This window comes from Bos indicus, chromosome 4 (assembly GCF_029378745.1).
Source record: "Bos indicus isolate NIAB-ARS_2022 breed Sahiwal x Tharparkar chromosome 4, NIAB-ARS_B.indTharparkar_mat_pri_1.0, whole genome shotgun sequence".
In the NCBI taxonomy this organism is placed as follows: Eukaryota; Metazoa; Chordata; class Mammalia; order Artiodactyla; family Bovidae; genus Bos; species Bos indicus.
In genome coordinates this window covers 40,265,250-40,284,430 of record NC_091763.1, presented here as the reverse complement: position 1 = coordinate 40,284,430, position 19,181 = coordinate 40,265,250, and the positions used below count along the sequence as shown (strand labels likewise).

Genomic DNA, 19,181 nt, shown 5'->3' with positions numbered 1-19,181 from the left:
CTGGGAAACTCCAAATTATTGCTACAAATCAGTAATTAACAATTTAAGGTAAGTTAAAGCTACAGTGTTGTGTATAATTTGGGAAAGCAAACAGCAGGAGACAAATTTGCTAATATTCAAATTAATGGCCTGGCATTTCTTCAGATTTTGTAATATACATTTGCAGAATGCCTCTGATTCGCTACATAATTAATTTTCTTATTCCTATACCATTTCCCTCTTCCAGTCTTATCTCTGCTACCATCAAGCTGTAGGTCCTTAGCCAAGACCTGTAGTCCCTCGGGGACTCCATGACCACCCGTTTCCTAGGAATTCTGTAATAAATGAGATAACGTGGAAATTCTCTGAAAAGTTAAAAAGCACCTTGTAGAAGTAACATATTACTACTGAGGGCCCAAAGGCAGTTCATTCTTCCTAAACAAGGAGGGAAGGTTGAAATGATTGTTTCTGAGCATGTACCTTGGAAACGCAGTATGTACTTGCCATCTTTTACAGCTCAGCACATTGTTTCATAGTTAGCGCTGCCCTAAAATAGCACATGGCTCAGCACTGAGCTCTGCCTTTTATGTGCCCTTCTTGCCAACTCATACTCTGCCTTAGAAAACGTCTAACCTTTCTGTTCCTCGCTTTTAACTTTGTTTTCATTAACAACAGAGGTTCTAAGTAACACACAAATGAAAAAGTAGAAGGCAAAAGAGAGTACGGGAATTTGCCCAAAGTTTGCAGCTCTCTTTCTCAATACTTTTATTTTTGACAGTAATGGAACTAAATCAAGACGACTGGATTTTTTCTACCTCATTTTATAAAAGATATTTGGGAAATGAAAACACTGTCTCTCACTGCTACAGTCACTTGACACTGTAATGGTATTCATAAAAAAGAACACATGATTTTCTTTTTCGTTAAAAGAAAATATTGAAGGCTATATTGAACTTATATAGACACACCCTGATAAACCTGCATAGTGAGGTGAGGAGAGTGAATAATTAGCTTTCCTATCATTTCTGAGTTCAGTCTTAACTTTCAGAGCCACAAAAGGAGACCTCAGCTATAGCAAAAAAATAAACTTGGTCCAGAGGGGTAATTCCCTCATCTTCACCTTGATGACTCTGAAATTGAAGAGGGAATTAGGAATGGTGTAGAGAATGAGTTTTATATCCATTATGTTCATGAAGGTTTGCTGTTTCAACAGGAAAGCAAAAATATACTGACACCTTTAATGTGATAAAGGGAATTATATGTGACTTCCTCAGAAAATGTTTTTTCTTTTCATTGTGATTTTTTTGTGGAGCTTAAAACTAATTCTAGCAGTATTTCCAGAAATGGTTCCACACTCTGATTGCTCGTGCTTTATCATGTTCCTTTCCATTCCTGTGACCTTAGACAAGTTACTTTCTCTGTACTTATTTTATGAGGATAAAAATAGTGCCTATTTACAGTGTTGTTAGAGAATTAAATAACATGAGGTGTATAAATAGTGCCTGGCACAAAAGCAATATTAATGTTAGTGATTACTATTATAATGAATCAGTTCAGTACAGTTCAGTAGCTCAGTTGTGTCCAACTCTTTGCGACCCCATGAATCGCAGCACGCCAGGCCTCCCTGTCCATCACCAGCTCCCGGAGCTCACTCAAACTCATGTCCATCAAGTCAGTGATGCCATCCAGCCATCTCATCCTCTGTCGTCCCCTTCTCCTCCTGCCCCCAATCCCTCCCAGCATCAGAGTCTTTTCCAATGAGTCAACTCTTCGCATGAGGTGGCCAAAGTACTGGAGTTTCAGCTTTAGCATCAGTCCTTCCAATGAACACCCAGGACTGATCTCCTTTAGGATGGACTGGTTGGATCTCCTTGCAGTCCAAGGGACTCTCAAGAGTCTTCTCCAACACCACAGTTCAAAAACATCAATTCTTCAGCGCTCAGCTTTCTTCACAGTCCAACTCTCACATCCATACATGACCACTGGAAAAACCATAGCCTTGACTAGACGGACCTTTGTTGGCAAAGTAATGTCTCTGCTTTTGAATATGCTATCTAGTTGGTCATAACTCTCCTTCCAAGGAGTAAGGGTCTTTTAATTTCATGGCTGCAATCACCATCTGCAGTGATTTTGGAGCACAGAAAAATAAAGTCTGACACTGTTTCCACTGTTTCCCCATCTATTTCCCATGAAGTGATGAATAAATTATCAAAATATTTTAGAAACATAGAAGGCAAAATGGTAGCACACATCTATGAAGGATGGAAAAATGCATATATTTAGTTCTAGGTATAATTATCTAAATCAAAACTGTAGAGAAAGTCTATGTAACATACACCATTATTCACTCTTGTGAAGAACATATTCACATATTTGATCAATATAAAAAAAGTGAAAATGTTAGCCACTTAGTCATGTCCAACTCTTTGTGACCTCATGGGATGTAATCCACCATGTTCCTCTGTCCATGGAATTCTCCAGGAAAGAATACTGGAGTGGGTAGCCATTCCCTTCTCCAGGGGATCTTCCTGACCCAGGGATAAAATCTGGGTCTCCCTCACTGAAGGCAGATTCTTTACTATCTGAGACACCAGGGAAGTCCTGATCAACATGCAAACGTATTAAAATTATCTAGCATCACTTGAGCTGTCTTCATTTGATAGTTCAACCACTAATATTCACATGTACCTATGGATAATCATGGAATATAACATCTTTTTTCCATGGAATTGCTATAGATGGTTGACTAACCAGATAACATAAGCTCACTCTTCTGATTTCATTTCACTGAAGCAACCCTCTTTGTTTCCAACTGCAGAAACCTTGTACCTCTAGGAATGGCTTAACATCACAGCATCATCCTTTAGCAACATAATTAAGCTTATTAGATTCTGAGAAAGCTTACCTAGTACAAGAATTGACAGCAATTTACAGGTTTCCAACTTTTTTCTAAAAATCATTTAGAAAGAGATCCATAGCATATCACTGTAATACATTTCTGTACTAATTAATACAATTAATTAATCAATACAATTCTGTAATAATTTATAATATTTCCCAAGAGACATCCTTTGCAATAATTAAAACTTGTCACAATTCAAGGCTATGAAACATATTTGGTCTTATTTGACTACTAGAGTCTCGTGTCAATATATTCCTTACAGCAAAATATACATTTAAATTTTTTGACAATTTCTTCTCATTTTCTATCTCTATAGTATTTTACAACTATTTTAACTTGCTCTTTACATAACAAACTTACTGTTACTCTACTTAAAAATCTTTATGCTTTAGGTAATGTCCAACTCACACTTGTATTCATCAGCCCCTTCCTGAGTTCATTGATTCTCTCAGAGGAGAAGAATGCTAATAGCTTCTTATTCACACAGCACCCCTTGTTGAGTTAAGTTTATTAAAACACGCAGGTGTTATTTAACATGTTTAACTGATATTTAACTGAGATGACTGGAAGGGAAATTAAAGGAAACTGAAGAAGCATAAATTTTCCCAAGAACTAAATATTTCAGAAGATTCCATACAATCAGAGTGAGCATTCTCTAAGATTAATGGAGAAACCAAGAACAATTGACTTTATTTTTATATCTTGGGCAGCCATTAGACAAACAGTTTTCAACAAATGTGCCTTGCAATGTTAATGCTACCAGAGTTCATAAAGAGGTGATTTATCATTTTGAGTTTATTGTTCAGGAACAATTCATCAGCTTTTAGATTTAGCCTATGAGTTCACAGGGGTCCTTTCGTTTATTGTCTAATTAACTAAGCTTCTTGTCAAATAAGACAGATATTAAAAGAGAAAAGAGGTTCTGTAAACTTCCATTATCTTTCATTTATATATTACCAATGACCTGGAGATTTTAACAACTTATTGATTAAAATATAGCACTGATAGAAGGCAGAAAGAATCACAAGGTAAATAACTGAAAGAGCTTATACTCTTATGCAACCCTAGTCTCTACAGTTAATACACTTGTTTCCCAATACAACTCACACTGACATTTTTATGTTTTTAAACTGCTCTCATACATATGTAAATGTAACTGTAAAACTCAACTTTGGACTGGAAAACTAGCCAATAATAGCTATGCATCCAAATAGTAAAAATCTTTATTGAGTTTTAATCTTTTAATTGTCATTTTTCTTTTGAGCTTTAGAAAATTAGTCACAGGCTTAAGTGGGAGTAGAACACTTTAGCAGTGGGAAGTCATAACTATTTTGGTGAACATAAGCAAAAAATTACTAGCAATCACAAATAATTGACTTTTCTGTCATGCATTTTACTATCAGTGAATTTATTTGTGAGCATTGACAGTTTTATAAAGCATTTTAAAATATTTCCATAGGTACCATGATAACTCATAAGAGTTTTTAGCCAAAAGAAAACCTGAAGTAGAGCCAGACAGCTGCCTGTTTAGTAAAATGATATTTAGACTTTTTGAACCCTGTGTATTAATTGAGCACACTTTAGTTTTATCCTACTTCTTTATTTCAGAATATTATCTTTCTAGATTTAAAAACATTTAATAAAAATGATAATCCAGTATTTTTTAGGATTACTTAAAAAATCAAGTCTGATAACTTAGAGGATTGTACTAAAAAAGAATCCACATGATTGAATTATTACTTCTTTGGTAACTGAGGTGAAGCTACTGTGTGATTTATGATAAGTTAACTTCTGAATTGCAGCTGAAACCTGATCTTAGGGGCCTTCCTGGTGGCTCAGTGGTAAAGAATCTGACTGCAGTATACAAGATGTGGGTTCAATCCCTGGGTCGGGAAGATCCCCTGGAGAAGGAAACGGACAACCCATTCCAGTATTCTTGCCTGGGAAATGCCATGGACAGGGAGCCCGGTGGGCTATAGTCCATGGGGTCACAAAAGAGTCAGACACTACTTAGTGACTAAACAACAACAACAATCCAATCTTAAAACACACACACACACACAATCCAAGATACTGTACTCTTTCAGCAATTTAATAATATATATCTTCATTGGTTCATATAAAATTAGCAAATCCAATAACTCTCAATTAAAATATCAGACTTAAGGTATATTAAATGTTCATATACAATGCAAATATTCCTGAATCAATTTCAAGTACATCAAAAATATGAAAAAAAACAAATAAACTAACAGCCATTGCTTTGAGTGTATGCCCATATTTGTTATTTACATGGGTATATTTATATTTGTGATATTGATTTTATTAGCATCTTTTTATGGATATTTTTATACACATAAATTTTATATCATAGTGCAGAAATGGATCAGGAATCATCCCACATGCTCTCCTTTCTGAAGTTTTATAATACTCTTAAATGCACCAAGAGTGACAAATTGTTGTCTACAATTTCAAGCCACATACTATGTGCCATGACAGTCAAAAAGTAGATTATATTCTTATTAAATTTAAGCTCATCATGAAAAATTGAACTTTAGAAAAACAGAATCTTAAAAAAAATTATTCATTTGGGTCAATACTTCCAAGTTGTAGACATATCTAGATATGCCAAACATGCCAGCATACACAAATGCCAACGACACTGAGGAGTAAGACAATACTATTGCCAGGTTACCTATCAAGGACCTATATGCAGTATCTTTCATTTAACACTGGAAACCAGGCTTCTAATCAAAATGCACAAAAGGTTCTCTGGTAGAAAATGTCTAAAGTTTACAGAGGTTAGATGTCGATGGGGAAGGACACAGAATAATTAGAAGGAAGTTTGAGAATTAACTGAAAAGGGTTAACATACAAAGGTGAATTCCCAGACCACACTGAATCTTTAGCATATAATGTGAAGAGTTTGGAAATAAATAGAGGCTTCCCTCGTAGCTCAGTCGGTAAAGAATCTGCCTGCAATGCAGGAGACCTGGGTTTGATTCCTGGGTCAGGAAGATCCCCTGGAGAAGGAAATGGCAACCCACTCCAGTATTCTTGCCTGGAGAATTCCATGGAGAGAGGAGCCCACCAGGTTACAGTCCACAGGGTCACAAAAGTCAGACACAACTTAGCGACTAAACCACCACCAGAAAACACCTGACCATCACCTGCATAGCAGGGGATGGATCTAAATTCATTAGTGTAAAAAGTAACAAAAATTCCTCTCTCATGCTGTTCCTATTCTAGTGCTATGATGAAGAAATGAGTATCTATTGCATTTTACCTGGTATCCATCAATTTAAAAAAAAAATAAAATTCACTGAAGAGTGATTGTACTGTATCAAAGCTTTATTGGCTGTGGAGGTGTAGTGGTAAATGGGTATCAAAACTTATGTTAACTCATCATTTATTGAGCAATAACAAATAGCAGTCTCTATGCTAAGTGGAGTGGAATTAAATACAGTACAAATGAAGATCATGCTGTTGTGTTAGTTAGTTGTGTCTGACTCTTTGCGACCCCATGGAGTGTAGCCTGCCAAGCTTCTCTGTTCATGGAAGTCTCCAGGCAAGAATACTGGAGTGGTTAGCATTCCTTCTCCAGAGATCTTCCTGACCCAGGGATCGAACCCAGGTCTCCTGCATTGGAGCAGATTCTTTAACATTTGAGCCACCAGAGGAGGCCAAATGAAGATCATATTTACAAATAATAACTCATGAAAGCCTTCATGTATTATAATAGAATGAACACTACATACAACATAAAACACTTTACAAACTTAACTCATTTAATTTTCAAACTGATTTTATGAAGCAGTATCATCATGTTATAGACTACCCAGAAAGAAGCAAACAACTATGATTTAAAACCAGTAATAAAACCTATGAATTTTTAAAAAATTGTTTAGGTTTCTTTTCTTCCACTTGCCTAGGTTCTTCACACAAAATGTTCTTAAAAATACTAAGGGTATTATTGTGAAAGATTTACTCAAAGGAGGTCATATTTATAAAATAATACTAAGCTCAAATATCATATAATTTTACCAACGGATATAGCAAGGGGTCTTAGAAACAATTTAGTCCAAATTTTTTTGTACCTGATTGAGGAAATCGAGGTCCTGACAGTTTCAGAGTTAATTACTGAAGAAGTAAGGATTGAAACCCCTGAAATATTTATTTCCATGTAAACACTGTTCTCATTATACCACAATGTCAATCTAATATTCATACATTTATGTACATAAAAATATTTGTTTAAATACATTTCACAGTATTTTATTAAAAATTTCCTCAAGGACACTGAAATCATAACCAATATTTCCCCACTAAATTATAATTAATTTTTTGTTAATATTTTTCATTCTACCAGAAAAATGAAATTGTTACATTCAGACAAAATACATTTCAGAACAAAAATTACTACCAGGAATAATCAGAGATGTTTCATAATGGAAAAGAGGTAAATTTATCAAGAAGCGTAATGCTCCTAAATAAGTCAGTACTTAATAACAGAAATTAAAAACATGACTATAAAATCACTGCAGATGGTGACTTCAGCCATGAAATTAAAAGATGCTTTCTCCTTGCAAGAAAATCTGTGACAAACCTAGATAGCATATTAAAAAGCAGAGACACTACTTTACTGACAAAGGTCTGTCTAGTCAATGCTACGTTTTTCCTGCTCATATTTGGATATGAAGGTTGGACCATAAAGAAAGCTGAGCTCCGAAGAACTGATGCTTTTGAACTGTGGTGTTGAAGAAGACTCTTGAGAGTCCTTTGGACTTCAAGAAGATCAAACCATTCAATCCTAATAAAATCAGTCCTGAATATTCATTGGAAGGACTGATGCTGAAGCTGAAGCTCCAAGACTTTGGCCACCTGATTTGAAGAACTGACTCATTAGAAAAATCCCTGATGCTGGCAAAGATTGAAGGCAGGAGGAGAAGGGGACAACAGAGGATGAGATGATTGGATGGGATCACCAATTCAATGGACATGAGTTGAGCAAGCTCCAGGAGTTGGTGATGGACAGGAAAGCCTGGCGTACTGCAGTCCATGGAGTCACAAAGAGTTCAACATGACTGAGCAACTGACCTGAATTGAATTTGTTCAGTTCAAGCTAAGAAACATAGGAAGATCCTGAACTCACCATCTCACATGAACACAACCAAATCTTCTACTACAAAAGGAATGATTCCCTCTAAAAAAAAAAAAAATGAGCTGGAAACTAAACAGCTCAAAGGATAAAAGGGGCAGGACAGGTAGAGATGTTTTCTTACAAGAAAATCCATCTCTTGTACAGCAACCCACAATCAGCTCACAAATATGGAACATCTCCTTGAGGAGTGAGTGGTTTGTGCCCCATATCAAGTACCCCAACCCTTGGGACTTGCACAGGAGACATGAGCTCCCATAATGTCTGCCTTTGAAATCAAGGGACTTATTTCCAGGGGCTTATGTTCAGGCTCCAAAAGGCTGTTGGAGCCAAGATTTTGCTATTTAAAGACTTACAGACAACTCACCTTGGGACTCGGCAGAAAAGTAGCAGCCTAAAAAGTTCCTAGTCTATACATGAAGGTAATTCATTTGCCAGTCTTAAAGCATCTGCTGGGGTCGGGGGTGGGGCGAAGGGGCAGTGCGGGGGAGGAGTAGTGGATGCTGGGATTCTCTCTGGGGATTGAGGTGTTGGTGAGTGACATTTTTTGTGTTCTCCCCACTACCTGGCTAGTGCCAGTAGGCACAAACAGTCACAGCAGTCTCCTGTTGCTCTGCAATATCTCTGGCATTCGTGACTTGCCCTGTGCTCTCCTGCTGCTTTACTAAAGCTGGAAGTTGCATTACTGCACTCTTCTGCTTCATCACTACTGTTAAAGTCTGCAGATTCATCATGACCCTGAGCTCTCCTGCTGGATCACTAAAGCCAGCAGGTATGCCCAGTCCACACAGAAGATGCACCCTGATTATCTGGCTTGGTGGCCTGGCGAACTTTTTGGACTAAAACAGAGTCAGTTCTTGGGAGGCTACCACACCCAGGACATTGAACAGACACAGCATAATGAAACACAACCCGACTTTCTGTGGGAAAAAAAAGAGAGAGACACCTATTTTGTTGAGCTTCAGTCTTAGGGGGAGACTTAACATTTGCCACACACTAGAGGCTATGGGAAGTGCTCTCAGGGAATGTAGGCCAGAGAATGCCATGGTTGTACTCTCCTCTGGCCTCACTGCAGCTCACTAGTACCTACCAGAAAATAGTTCATACACTTGTTTGTAGCCCTGAGTTTCAGGGGACACCTTCATATCACCTGGTCTAGAGGACAGCAGGGCTTAAAATTGTTGTCCCACAGAGCTATATATATTTGCATATTTCAAAAGCTGCTATATGAGGAAAGTCTTCCAATCAGCCTGAAACTAGGTTCTTCCTGAAATCTCTTGCTATGAAACTCTCACAGTCATTGTTACATCATCTGTGACCCGTCAAGAATGAATCAGACTGCCTAGACAATCACAAAGCTTCCTTAGATGATCAAAAGGCTTGCAGAATCTGCCTGCGATGTGGGAGAGTGGGGTTTGATCCCTGCTTTGGGAAGATCCTCTGGAGAAGGGAATGGCAACCCACTCCAGTATTCTGGCCTGGAGAGTTTCATGGACAGAGGTTAGAGTCCATTGGGTCACAGAGTCAGACACGACTGAGCTAAACACTTTCACACTTTCAGACAATCACAAAGGTTTGAAAGACAAGCAAATGTTAGTTCAACGTTGAACAATTAAGGTTCATCTACAAAAGACCATTCCTTCAATACTGAGGGAGGTAGCTATTTCATATAATACACAGAAACAAAGAGTCAAGCAAAATGAGGAAACAAGAATATGCTCCAAACAAAGAACAAAATAAAACCTCAGAAAAAAAATCTGAATTACATGGAGACAAGAAATTTATCTGATGAAAGCACAAGTCATAAAGATGCTCACTGAATTTAGAAGAAGACTGATGAAGACAATGAGAACCTGAACAATACAGAAAAGATAAGAAAGTACAAAAGAGAAGTCTCAGAATTAAAGAATATAAAAACTGAACTGAAAAATACAGTAGAAGGGTTCAACAGCAGACAAGATGAAACAGAAGAAAGAATCAGTAACCTGGTGACAGGGCAGTGGAATTCACCCAAACAGGGAAACAAAACAAAAAAAAAATAAAAAAAAAAAAAAAGAAAAGAAAAGAATTCTAAAAAGTTAAGATAGCTTACAGTACCTGTATGACAACATGAAAAGGAGTAACATTTGCTTAACCAGGGTCCCACAAGTACAAGAAGGAGAGAAAAGGCAGGAAATTTATTCAAAGAAATAATGGTTGAAAACTTCCCTAATTTTGGAAACAGACATCCAGATCCAAGAATCCCTGCAAGTTTCAAATAAAAAGAACCCAAGATATCCACACAATGACACACTGTAATTATAAGGTCAAATTTAAAGATCACAAAAGAATCTTAAAAACAGCAAGAAAGGAAAAAAAAAAAAAAAAAAGAGCAACTTGTTACATATAATGGGATCCCTAAAGGACTTATCAGCAGAATTTTCAGCAAAAACTTTCAAGGACAAAAAAGAGTAGCATGGTATATTCAAGGTGCTGAAAGGAAAAAAAAAAAACTCCCAACCAAAAATACTATACCCCACAAGGTTATCATCCTGAACCAAAGGAAAGATAAAAGTTTTCCAGTCATGAAAAAAACAAAATTCACAACCAATAAACTGGCCTTATAAGAAAAGTTAATGGGACTTCATTAAGCTGAAAAGAAAGGGAACCAACAGGTAACAAGAAAACATATGAAAATAAAAATCTCACTGGTACATAAAAGATAAGAAAAAAATCTGAGCATAACTGTAAAGAAAGTCATCAAAACACAAAGGAAGATACTCTGTAATGGCCTATATGGGAAAAGAATCTAAGGGGAAAAAAAGGAGTAGATATATGTATACATATCCCTGATTTAATGCACTATACAACAGAAACTAACACAATACTGTAAATCAACTGTCATGTGTGTGCTGAATGGCTCAGTCATTTCAACTCTTTGTTTCCCCATGGACTGTAGCCTGCCAGGCTCCTCTGTCCATGTGATTCTTCAGGCAAGAATACTGGAGTGGGTTGCCATTCCCTCCTCCAGGGAATATTTCTGACCCAGGTATCAAACCTGCATATCCTGTGTCTCCTGCATTGACAGATGGGTTTTCCAACACTGAGTCACCTGGGAAGCCCTGTAAATCAGCTATATTCCAATAAAAATTGGAAAAAAAAGCTATCAAGCAATAAAAAAAGAAAGAAAAAACAACAACAACAAATGCACAAGGGAAGAAAATGAGAGAAGAAAAGAGAGAATAGCAAGAAAACAATTAACAGAAAAATCATACATACTTACTTAATATTACTTTAAACATAAATGGAATAAATTCTACAATCAAAACACACAGAATGGCTGAATGGATTAAAAACAAGACCCAACTACATGTTTCTTACAAGAGGTTGACTTCAGATGCAAGGCATACATACACTAAATATTAAGGGATGAAAAAAAAGATGTTCTATGCAAACAGAAACCAAAAGAAAGTTGGAGTAGATATATTTACATCAGACAAATAGACTTTAAACCAAGAATGTAAAAAATAAAACAAAGATAGTCATTATATGATAAAGTTGTTAAACCAACAAGAAGATATAATATTTGTAATATTTATTCATCCAAAATAGGAGTACTTAAATATATAAAGCAAATATTAACAGTCCTAAAGGGAGAAAATGACAGCAATATAATAGGAGAGAATTTTAATATATCCCTTAAATCAATGAATAGATCATCCCAACAGAAAATCAACAGAAATCAGTCTTGAACAAAACATTAAACCACAAAGACTTAACAGATGCATATAGAACATTCGATCTAAAAGCATCATAATCATTCTTCTCAAGGGCACATGGAATATTTTTTCAGGATAGATCATATTTTAGGTCATATGCATTTAAGAAGACTGAAATCAAATCAAGTACCTTTCTGATCACAATGGTATAAGATTGGAAATCAATTACAAGGAAAATCGGAAAACAAAACCAAAACTCTGCAAATAGGTGGAGATTAAACATGTTACTGAACAACTTGAACACAACTTAGCAGTTAAACAACAACAACTAAACAACCAATTGGTCAATGAAGAAATCAAAAGAAAAATTAAGAAAATATCTTGGGACACATGAAAATGGAAATACAACAAATGGAAATACAAAATCTATCATGCTATGCTATGCTATACTAAGTCTCTTCAGTCGTGTCCGACTCTTTGTAACCCCATGGACTGTAGCCCACCAGGCTCCTCTGTCCAAGGGATTCTCCAGACAAGAATACTGGAGTATTCTTGTTGCCATGAAAATCTATCATAAAGGACACCAAACACACACATAAATTATAGGCCAATATCCCAGATGAACATAGGTGCAAAAATCCTCAACAAAATATCAGCAGACAGAATTCAACAATTCATTAACAGAAGCATACGCCATAATCAATTGGGAGTTATTCTAGGGATGTAAGAATGGTTCAATACCTGCAAAACAATCATCATGATATACCACAGTATCAAAATGAAGGGGAAGAACCAGAAAAACTGATTGTCTCAAATAGATGCACAAAAAGTATTTGACAAAATTCAACATTCATTTACAAGAAATATTAAATGTGGGAATAGAGGGAACATCCTTCAATATGCTTGCTCCTTGGAAGAAAAGCTATGACAAACCTAGATAGCATATTAAAAAGCAGAGACGTTACTTTGTAAACAAAGGTCCGTAGAGTCAAAGCTATTGTTTTTCCAGTAGTCATGTGTGGATGTGAGAGTTGGACCATAAAGAAAGCTGCGTGCCAAAGAATTGATGGTTTCGAACTGTGGTGTTGGAGAAGGCTCTTGAGAGTCCTGATGCTAGACATGAAACTCTACTACTTTGGCCACCTGATGTGAAGAGCTGACTCATTGGAAAAGACCCTGATGCTGGGAACAACTGAAGGCAGGAAGAGAAGGGGACAACAGAGGACAGGATGGTTGGACGGCATCATTGACTCAATGGACATGAGTTTGAGCAAGCTCTGGGACATAGTGAAGGACAGGGAACCTTGCGAGCTGCAGTCCATGGGGTTGCAAAGAGTCAGACGTGACTGACTGGTTGAACATTAACAACTTCAACATAATATTAGCAATCAAAACAAGTTCTGTCTATTTATATACATAGCCTTGCTTTTCCTTATGAACCTTATTGGTCCTAAAGATTTTCTGGAAAGAATATGACAATAATGTTATGAAATATGAATCCATAAACTACTGGTTTTTTCAAGAAAAATTCAATTCAAACAGAAATAATTTGCATGAACTTTTTATTCATTTGAAAAGCTATTTGGCATAAAATTTTATGAAACACAGTATCTAATAGGAATAACAGTTCTTTTAACATTCAAGATTTATCCAGCACACATAATTACTTAATAACACCTGAAGTATATTCTCCCCTAGGAGTGATAACCATCTAGGTGACCTTGTGCTAGATAACAGGGAAGGCAAATTTGTAGGTCACTGTTTCCCAAATGCTATCACTCCATCACTCCACCACCACAAGAAGGGATAGAATGTGTATGGGAGAAGAGATCTCTTATTTCACACACCTTTAAACTGCCTGTGATTCTTAACTGGACAGTAAGACAAAACTGAAAGGATTCTTCTAATAGGTCACTCAGAAATTTTAAAATATTAATAAATGAAAGAAAGTATATATGTCAACCCTGTACAAAAATTCTATATCTTTAGTAACCTATTCAGTGTGATACTCAGACAAATCATAATAAGATCACTGAGACACTTTAAGTAATAAGAAATTTGGAACAGGATTTCAAACAGGTATAGTCAAATCAGTTAAGAAAATTACTATGACCTAATGATTAAAATTTATACATTTTAAACAACTGGTTTTGCTCAAGATACTTTTCCTATTACATAGTTAATTTTTGGAGGTTTTTTTTTGTTATTAATTTAGAAATTGCAGGATTTCATTATCCTTGTTGATATATCTTTTTAAAACAGTATCCAAATTAAGTGAATTCTATCTAGTTATTTCCAAGTAAGACTCTTGGGAAGAATAAAATAGGAATTATAAGATTTTCAGATAGTTAGCTTATCTAATCATGCTATATTCTGCATATATTATAAATTAAGCATTATTCTGTAAGATTTTTTTTTAATTTCAGAGCACTTAAAATTTTAGATATGCATTATTTTAAAAAGTTCATCATAATTTCCAGTCATGTTGTAAACAGTAGTCATTATCCTATAAGATACTGAAGTCTGGTTTTAAAAGACTGTATTACTTAATTTCCTCTTTAAAAGATAAAATGCAACTGTCTTTTCAAAAACAGACTTGATGAACTATCTCTAGTGACACACTTGTTTTTAACAGTTACATGTTCAAGCTTAAATTTCAGTTTAAAATTTTTTAATTGGTTTCAGTGTAACAGAAAGCAGGTTTAGATACCTAATCTATGTGATCACTTCATCTTCCTACGCATGCATGCATGCTAAGTCGCTTCAGTTGTGTCCGACTCTGTGCGGCCCAGTGGACAGCAGCCCACCAGGCTCTTCTGTCCACGGAATTCTCTAGGCAAGAATACTGGAGTGGGTTGCCATGTCATCTTCCTACACACTGAGAGAAATACAGAAAACAGGGAGGGAATTGCACTGCTCCTTAATGCCTTTATTTTTTTACTTGATTGGATAATTCATAGCTCTAGGGCTTCCCTGGTGGCTCAGTGGTAAAGAATCCACCTGCAATGCAGGAGATGCAGGTTCGATCCCTGGGTCTGGAAGATTCCCTGAATAAGGAAATGGCAACCCACTTCAGCATTCTTGCCTGGGAAATCTCACAGACAGAGGAGCCTGTGGGCTATAGTCCATGGGGTTGCAAAAAGTCAGAAACAACTTAGTGAGTAAACAACAATTCACAGTTTTCATCCTGGAAGAAGAGGTGAAAGCAGCCAGCAAGACACTTCAAAAGGTCTTTTTTCTTCCCAACTAAACTTGATAGCCATGGGTTCTTGAGGGGAATGGCTAATTCAGAAGCTAAGGAAACAATTAGAAGCTCATACACTCTAAGTTCCATATAAGGCTCCTTCAGTGCTTGTGATGACCCTGGGGAAAGTACTGGTGATTTAAGAAACAAGAAAATAGATGGACATTTGACTCATAAGTGTCAGTCATACTGCTGTTTGAAATTCAAGATAACAGAGTTTCAAAGGCACACAGGTATATAAGGCCTGAGAGTATACCATTTCTCAAATGAATGAAAATATGCCCAGTGACACTAACGTTTATGCAGAGATAAAGCTGAAAGGAGCAATAAAAGTATAAATGACTCTGACTGGCAAGATGATCTTCCTGATCCATCTCTTATTCCATCTGTCCAATTATTTTGGGTTACGTGACAACCAAAATCATCCATCTCCAAGTCTTCTGAATTATATACATTAAAGCTTATGCACACATTTGGCAAACCATTCCCTTGGAGGACCTTAATAAGCCTTTCATGTTCGTGAATATTTGAAATCACACTCATTTTCCTAAGATTTGGAAGAGAGAATTTGCAAACAACAGCAAGCAAAAGCATATTATTTTAGGTCCTTTTCAATTAATTAGGAGAGTTTGCCAACCTCAGGATCTCCTCATGGAAATAGAAGAACACCATTAGAACAATATATGGAGAGACCCAGTCTTGAATTTAAGGCTCAAAATGTATTAGAAAAAATTTCAATAACTAAACCTGCACAGCTCTTTCTATTGATGAGAAGTACCATAGAAGGGGTGTTCCTCATCAAAGTTAAATGACTACTAAGCTTAAAGATCTTAGGCTTTGGATTCTTCACCATCTCCTCATGCATGTACATGTAAATACAGAAGAAACTTCAAAAAGGGCAGAATCCATTTCAAACGTTTTCATAAACAAATGAAATAGAGGATTTTGTCTATTGATCAATAATTTAAAACAGCCACATCATCCAAAAAGCAATCCAGTAGACATTTTTTAATGCTAATCAATACTCAATTATTATTTTACTCTCTTTACTAATTTTTTATCTGCATTAAGAAAAAAAAAAGACTTCAACATTTTTCTCAGATTGTTTATCAACTTTCTTACCGTCAAATGTTAAGTAAACTCTTGCTTGGGGCTGAGGCGATCCTTTCACATAGGTAGAACAAACAAATACTCCAACCAAGATGCAAACTGCCTGGAATGCCATTTCTTCAGATCTGCAAGTTAATATCCAAGGGAAAATACCTTTACAATAAAGATCATAAGTTTGTTATATTTTACTTCACATTTTAGGAGCACACACCCACCAAACACGCAAAACCTGCGATCTAGACAGCACCTTATTCACATATCTGAACTTTTAGAGTCATGCAAACAGTAGGAGGTGCTGTGACTTTCTGTCTTACATGTGAAAATTTGGATTTGATTTCATTTGTGTCTGGAAGTCTTTGTTAAAAGTGAAATTATTTCATCATCCAGCAAAATAATGTGACTATTAAACAAAGCAGCCAGGAAAATGTTGTCAATTTCCAAAGGAAAAACCAATATTTAAACTTGTTATTCTCTTTAAACAACAACAACAAAAAACACATTACACTGAAAAGACTTGAGAATGGTGCCAATAGGTATTAACAGATGGAAACTTCTCTTTCTACCATAAAATAGTAGCAGTAGAAAAATCTCACATAAAATTTCACTTCCACACACTCATTAGCTCTTTGGAGTAACCATCTCTGAAATGATATTTCTACACAAAAATCTACCAGGGCTCAATTCCTGATCACTTATATCACTGGAATTAGTTATCTGCCAGTTTATACAGATGACCATACAGCTGTTAAATGATGTAGATGAAGTAATCATGAATTTGTGCCAAATACAAACCAATGACTTAGTGGTGAGCAATCCAGTGAACCATGTATCCCTCAATGTTTTTTAAAATAAATCAACTAGAAAGTGGGCTGTCAAAATTCCAAACGATAAATCAGAGAGACAGGTACTACTGTTTAAAACCATATCTATATAATTGATACATGCTATTAACTAATGTCTGAACACCAGAGATCACATAATGTGTAATACCAAATCTATAGGAACTCCAGTAGCCACAATATGCAAAATAAACTCAGGACCATTAAAAAAAATCATTTTGAGTCTAACACAATTATACAATGAGATGACACAACAGAGTTTAATCTAGAAATTTATTTTTACAGGTTACAACAATACTGATCTTCAATAGTATGTGGTTATAAAGAAATGCCACTAAAATTTGACAATACAGTACAGAAGCAATAGAGAAACTTCAGTAATACAGAAGCAAAGGAACAATTAAACTGAACATGCCACTGTAAACAAAATGTAAACAAAACTTATATTGATTTCTTAGATGGTACAAATAAGAGGTAGGAAAAAAAAAGATTCTATGCTTCTTTTACCACACAGATGGAGGAAACCCTAGAGATGTTTCTGTTCGTAATTTTCAAAAGAAACACTTTCTTTCTGCTTCCACAACCTCTTCACCTTGTCATCCCTAAATTAACTTGAAAGAAAACCGATTTTATAGGGTGACTTTCCCTTAGTAATTTGCTCCCTGGTTTTGTTGACTTTATAGTTAAATTCCACCACCACCACCCCCCCTCAAATATATAAATATGCCTAACCTTTGCCTCTGTATTAAGCAGGATAATAATTACACATTTTTACATACTGCTATTATCAATATCTTATCTGATATGTCCCCATGAAAGCAACATATGCCACAAATTGCAAAAAATAACATTGGAGATGAAATGACAGGTCAAGTGTAGTGAGTATAAAGAGCAACGTGATTTCAAGCCATCCAGAGATGAGAAGTGAGGGAAAGTCAAGTATCTTACTTATACATGCCCCCGCCCCTCATATTTTATGACTTCTTCCCTTTAACTCAAACACTTAAGACACGATGCTTACTGTTTTCACTTGTGATTGAACACTAATAACATGTAATAAAAGTCCTCTTATAAAATTCTCTCCAGTAATTTTGCCTTAGAAGGCAGGGATACTCAACTTTAAACTCTCCGCAGGTGTCATAACCTAAAAAAGCAATTCCAGCCAGGCTCTCTGCAAGGGAAACACTTCCATGACAAACTACATGCGCTCTTAAGAAAATATCCATATTTGAGAACACGGATGTGTGAAAAGTCTATACACAGATCCAAAGTTGTATTTTGCTAAATTTGTAATGCTGAAAACAACGAATCCAGCTTACCGAGGTGGAAAGAGATCAGCGCGGAAAAGTCGTCAATGTGCTACAGGTTTGGATCCTCGTTTCTAGCCCTTTCCCCCAAAGACCGTAATTTCTAGGGCGTCCCAGCGATGAAATTCTTTCTTTCCTGCCTTCTGAGTTCCTTTGTAAAGGAATCCTCAGCGTTGCAGCGGCGCGGCACCCGGAGTCCTGCTTCGCGTCGCTCAATCAAGCACTCGGGAGTGAATGGAAAGTGGCCGGCGCAAGGGGCGAGCGCTCGGGTGTCCGATTACAGCTACGCGGCGCACGGCTCCGGCTGCCCCGGCGCGCCGCCCAGCCAGCTCACATCACCCGCCCAACACACTCCGCCGCATCTCCACCGGCCGCGAGGCCCCACCCAGAGCGCGCCCGCGAGAGGGTGGCAGGGAGCCGCCAGGGCGGGGCCGACCCCAGGACAGGCTGCCCTCGAGATACAGGAATGTGCTGCAGCAGGCTAGGGGGCCAACTAAACAACTCTGCTCTTTTCTCACTCCGCGGTGGAGTGAGCAACTTACAGGGTGTGTTCCAAGGTTTTTGTTTGTTACCGGCTGCTCTGGGAAGGCATTCAGGATTAAGCTTGGCCTTAACTATCAAAGTGCAAAGCAGTTTTTGCTAGAAAAGGATCACAGCATCCTTTTAAGGCAAATAGATGGGTTTTTAAAAGGCATGAGTCTCGTCCTTTCCCTGTGGAACGTTTTCTAAAACCGGTCTACATAAAACAGTCTCATCGCAGAAGTTTATCCTTTTAATAGGTATTGTTTCCTACTGTGCTTCCTTAATGTCCCCAAAGCAGTAACTTTGTCGACCTCTCCACAGTCACTCATATACAATACCCTACTTTCCGGGATACTCCCAAAACATAGTTATAAGAAATTATTTCACAGTTGTGTAGAGGAAGCCTGTTTTGAATTATGCCA

General features: G+C 36.8%; 1 protein-coding gene across 1 annotated transcript in view; it reads right to left on the bottom strand.

The window, feature by feature from the left end:
• The window catches only part of SEMA3C (semaphorin 3C), a 208,095-nt gene extending 189,509 nt beyond the window's left edge, over positions 1 to 18,586 (bottom strand). Inside the window, exons 1-2 of the mRNA XM_019958597.2 lie at positions 18,250 to 18,586; positions 16,104 to 16,216 (exon numbers count right to left, since the gene is read on the bottom strand). Coding sequence (XP_019814156.1) covers positions 16,104 to 16,206 — 103 coding nt within the window. The 5' untranslated portion in view covers positions 16,207 to 16,216; positions 18,250 to 18,586. The remainder of the gene's footprint in view (positions 1 to 16,103; positions 16,217 to 18,249) is intronic.
• Between the last annotated feature and the right edge of the window lie 595 nt (positions 18,587 to 19,181).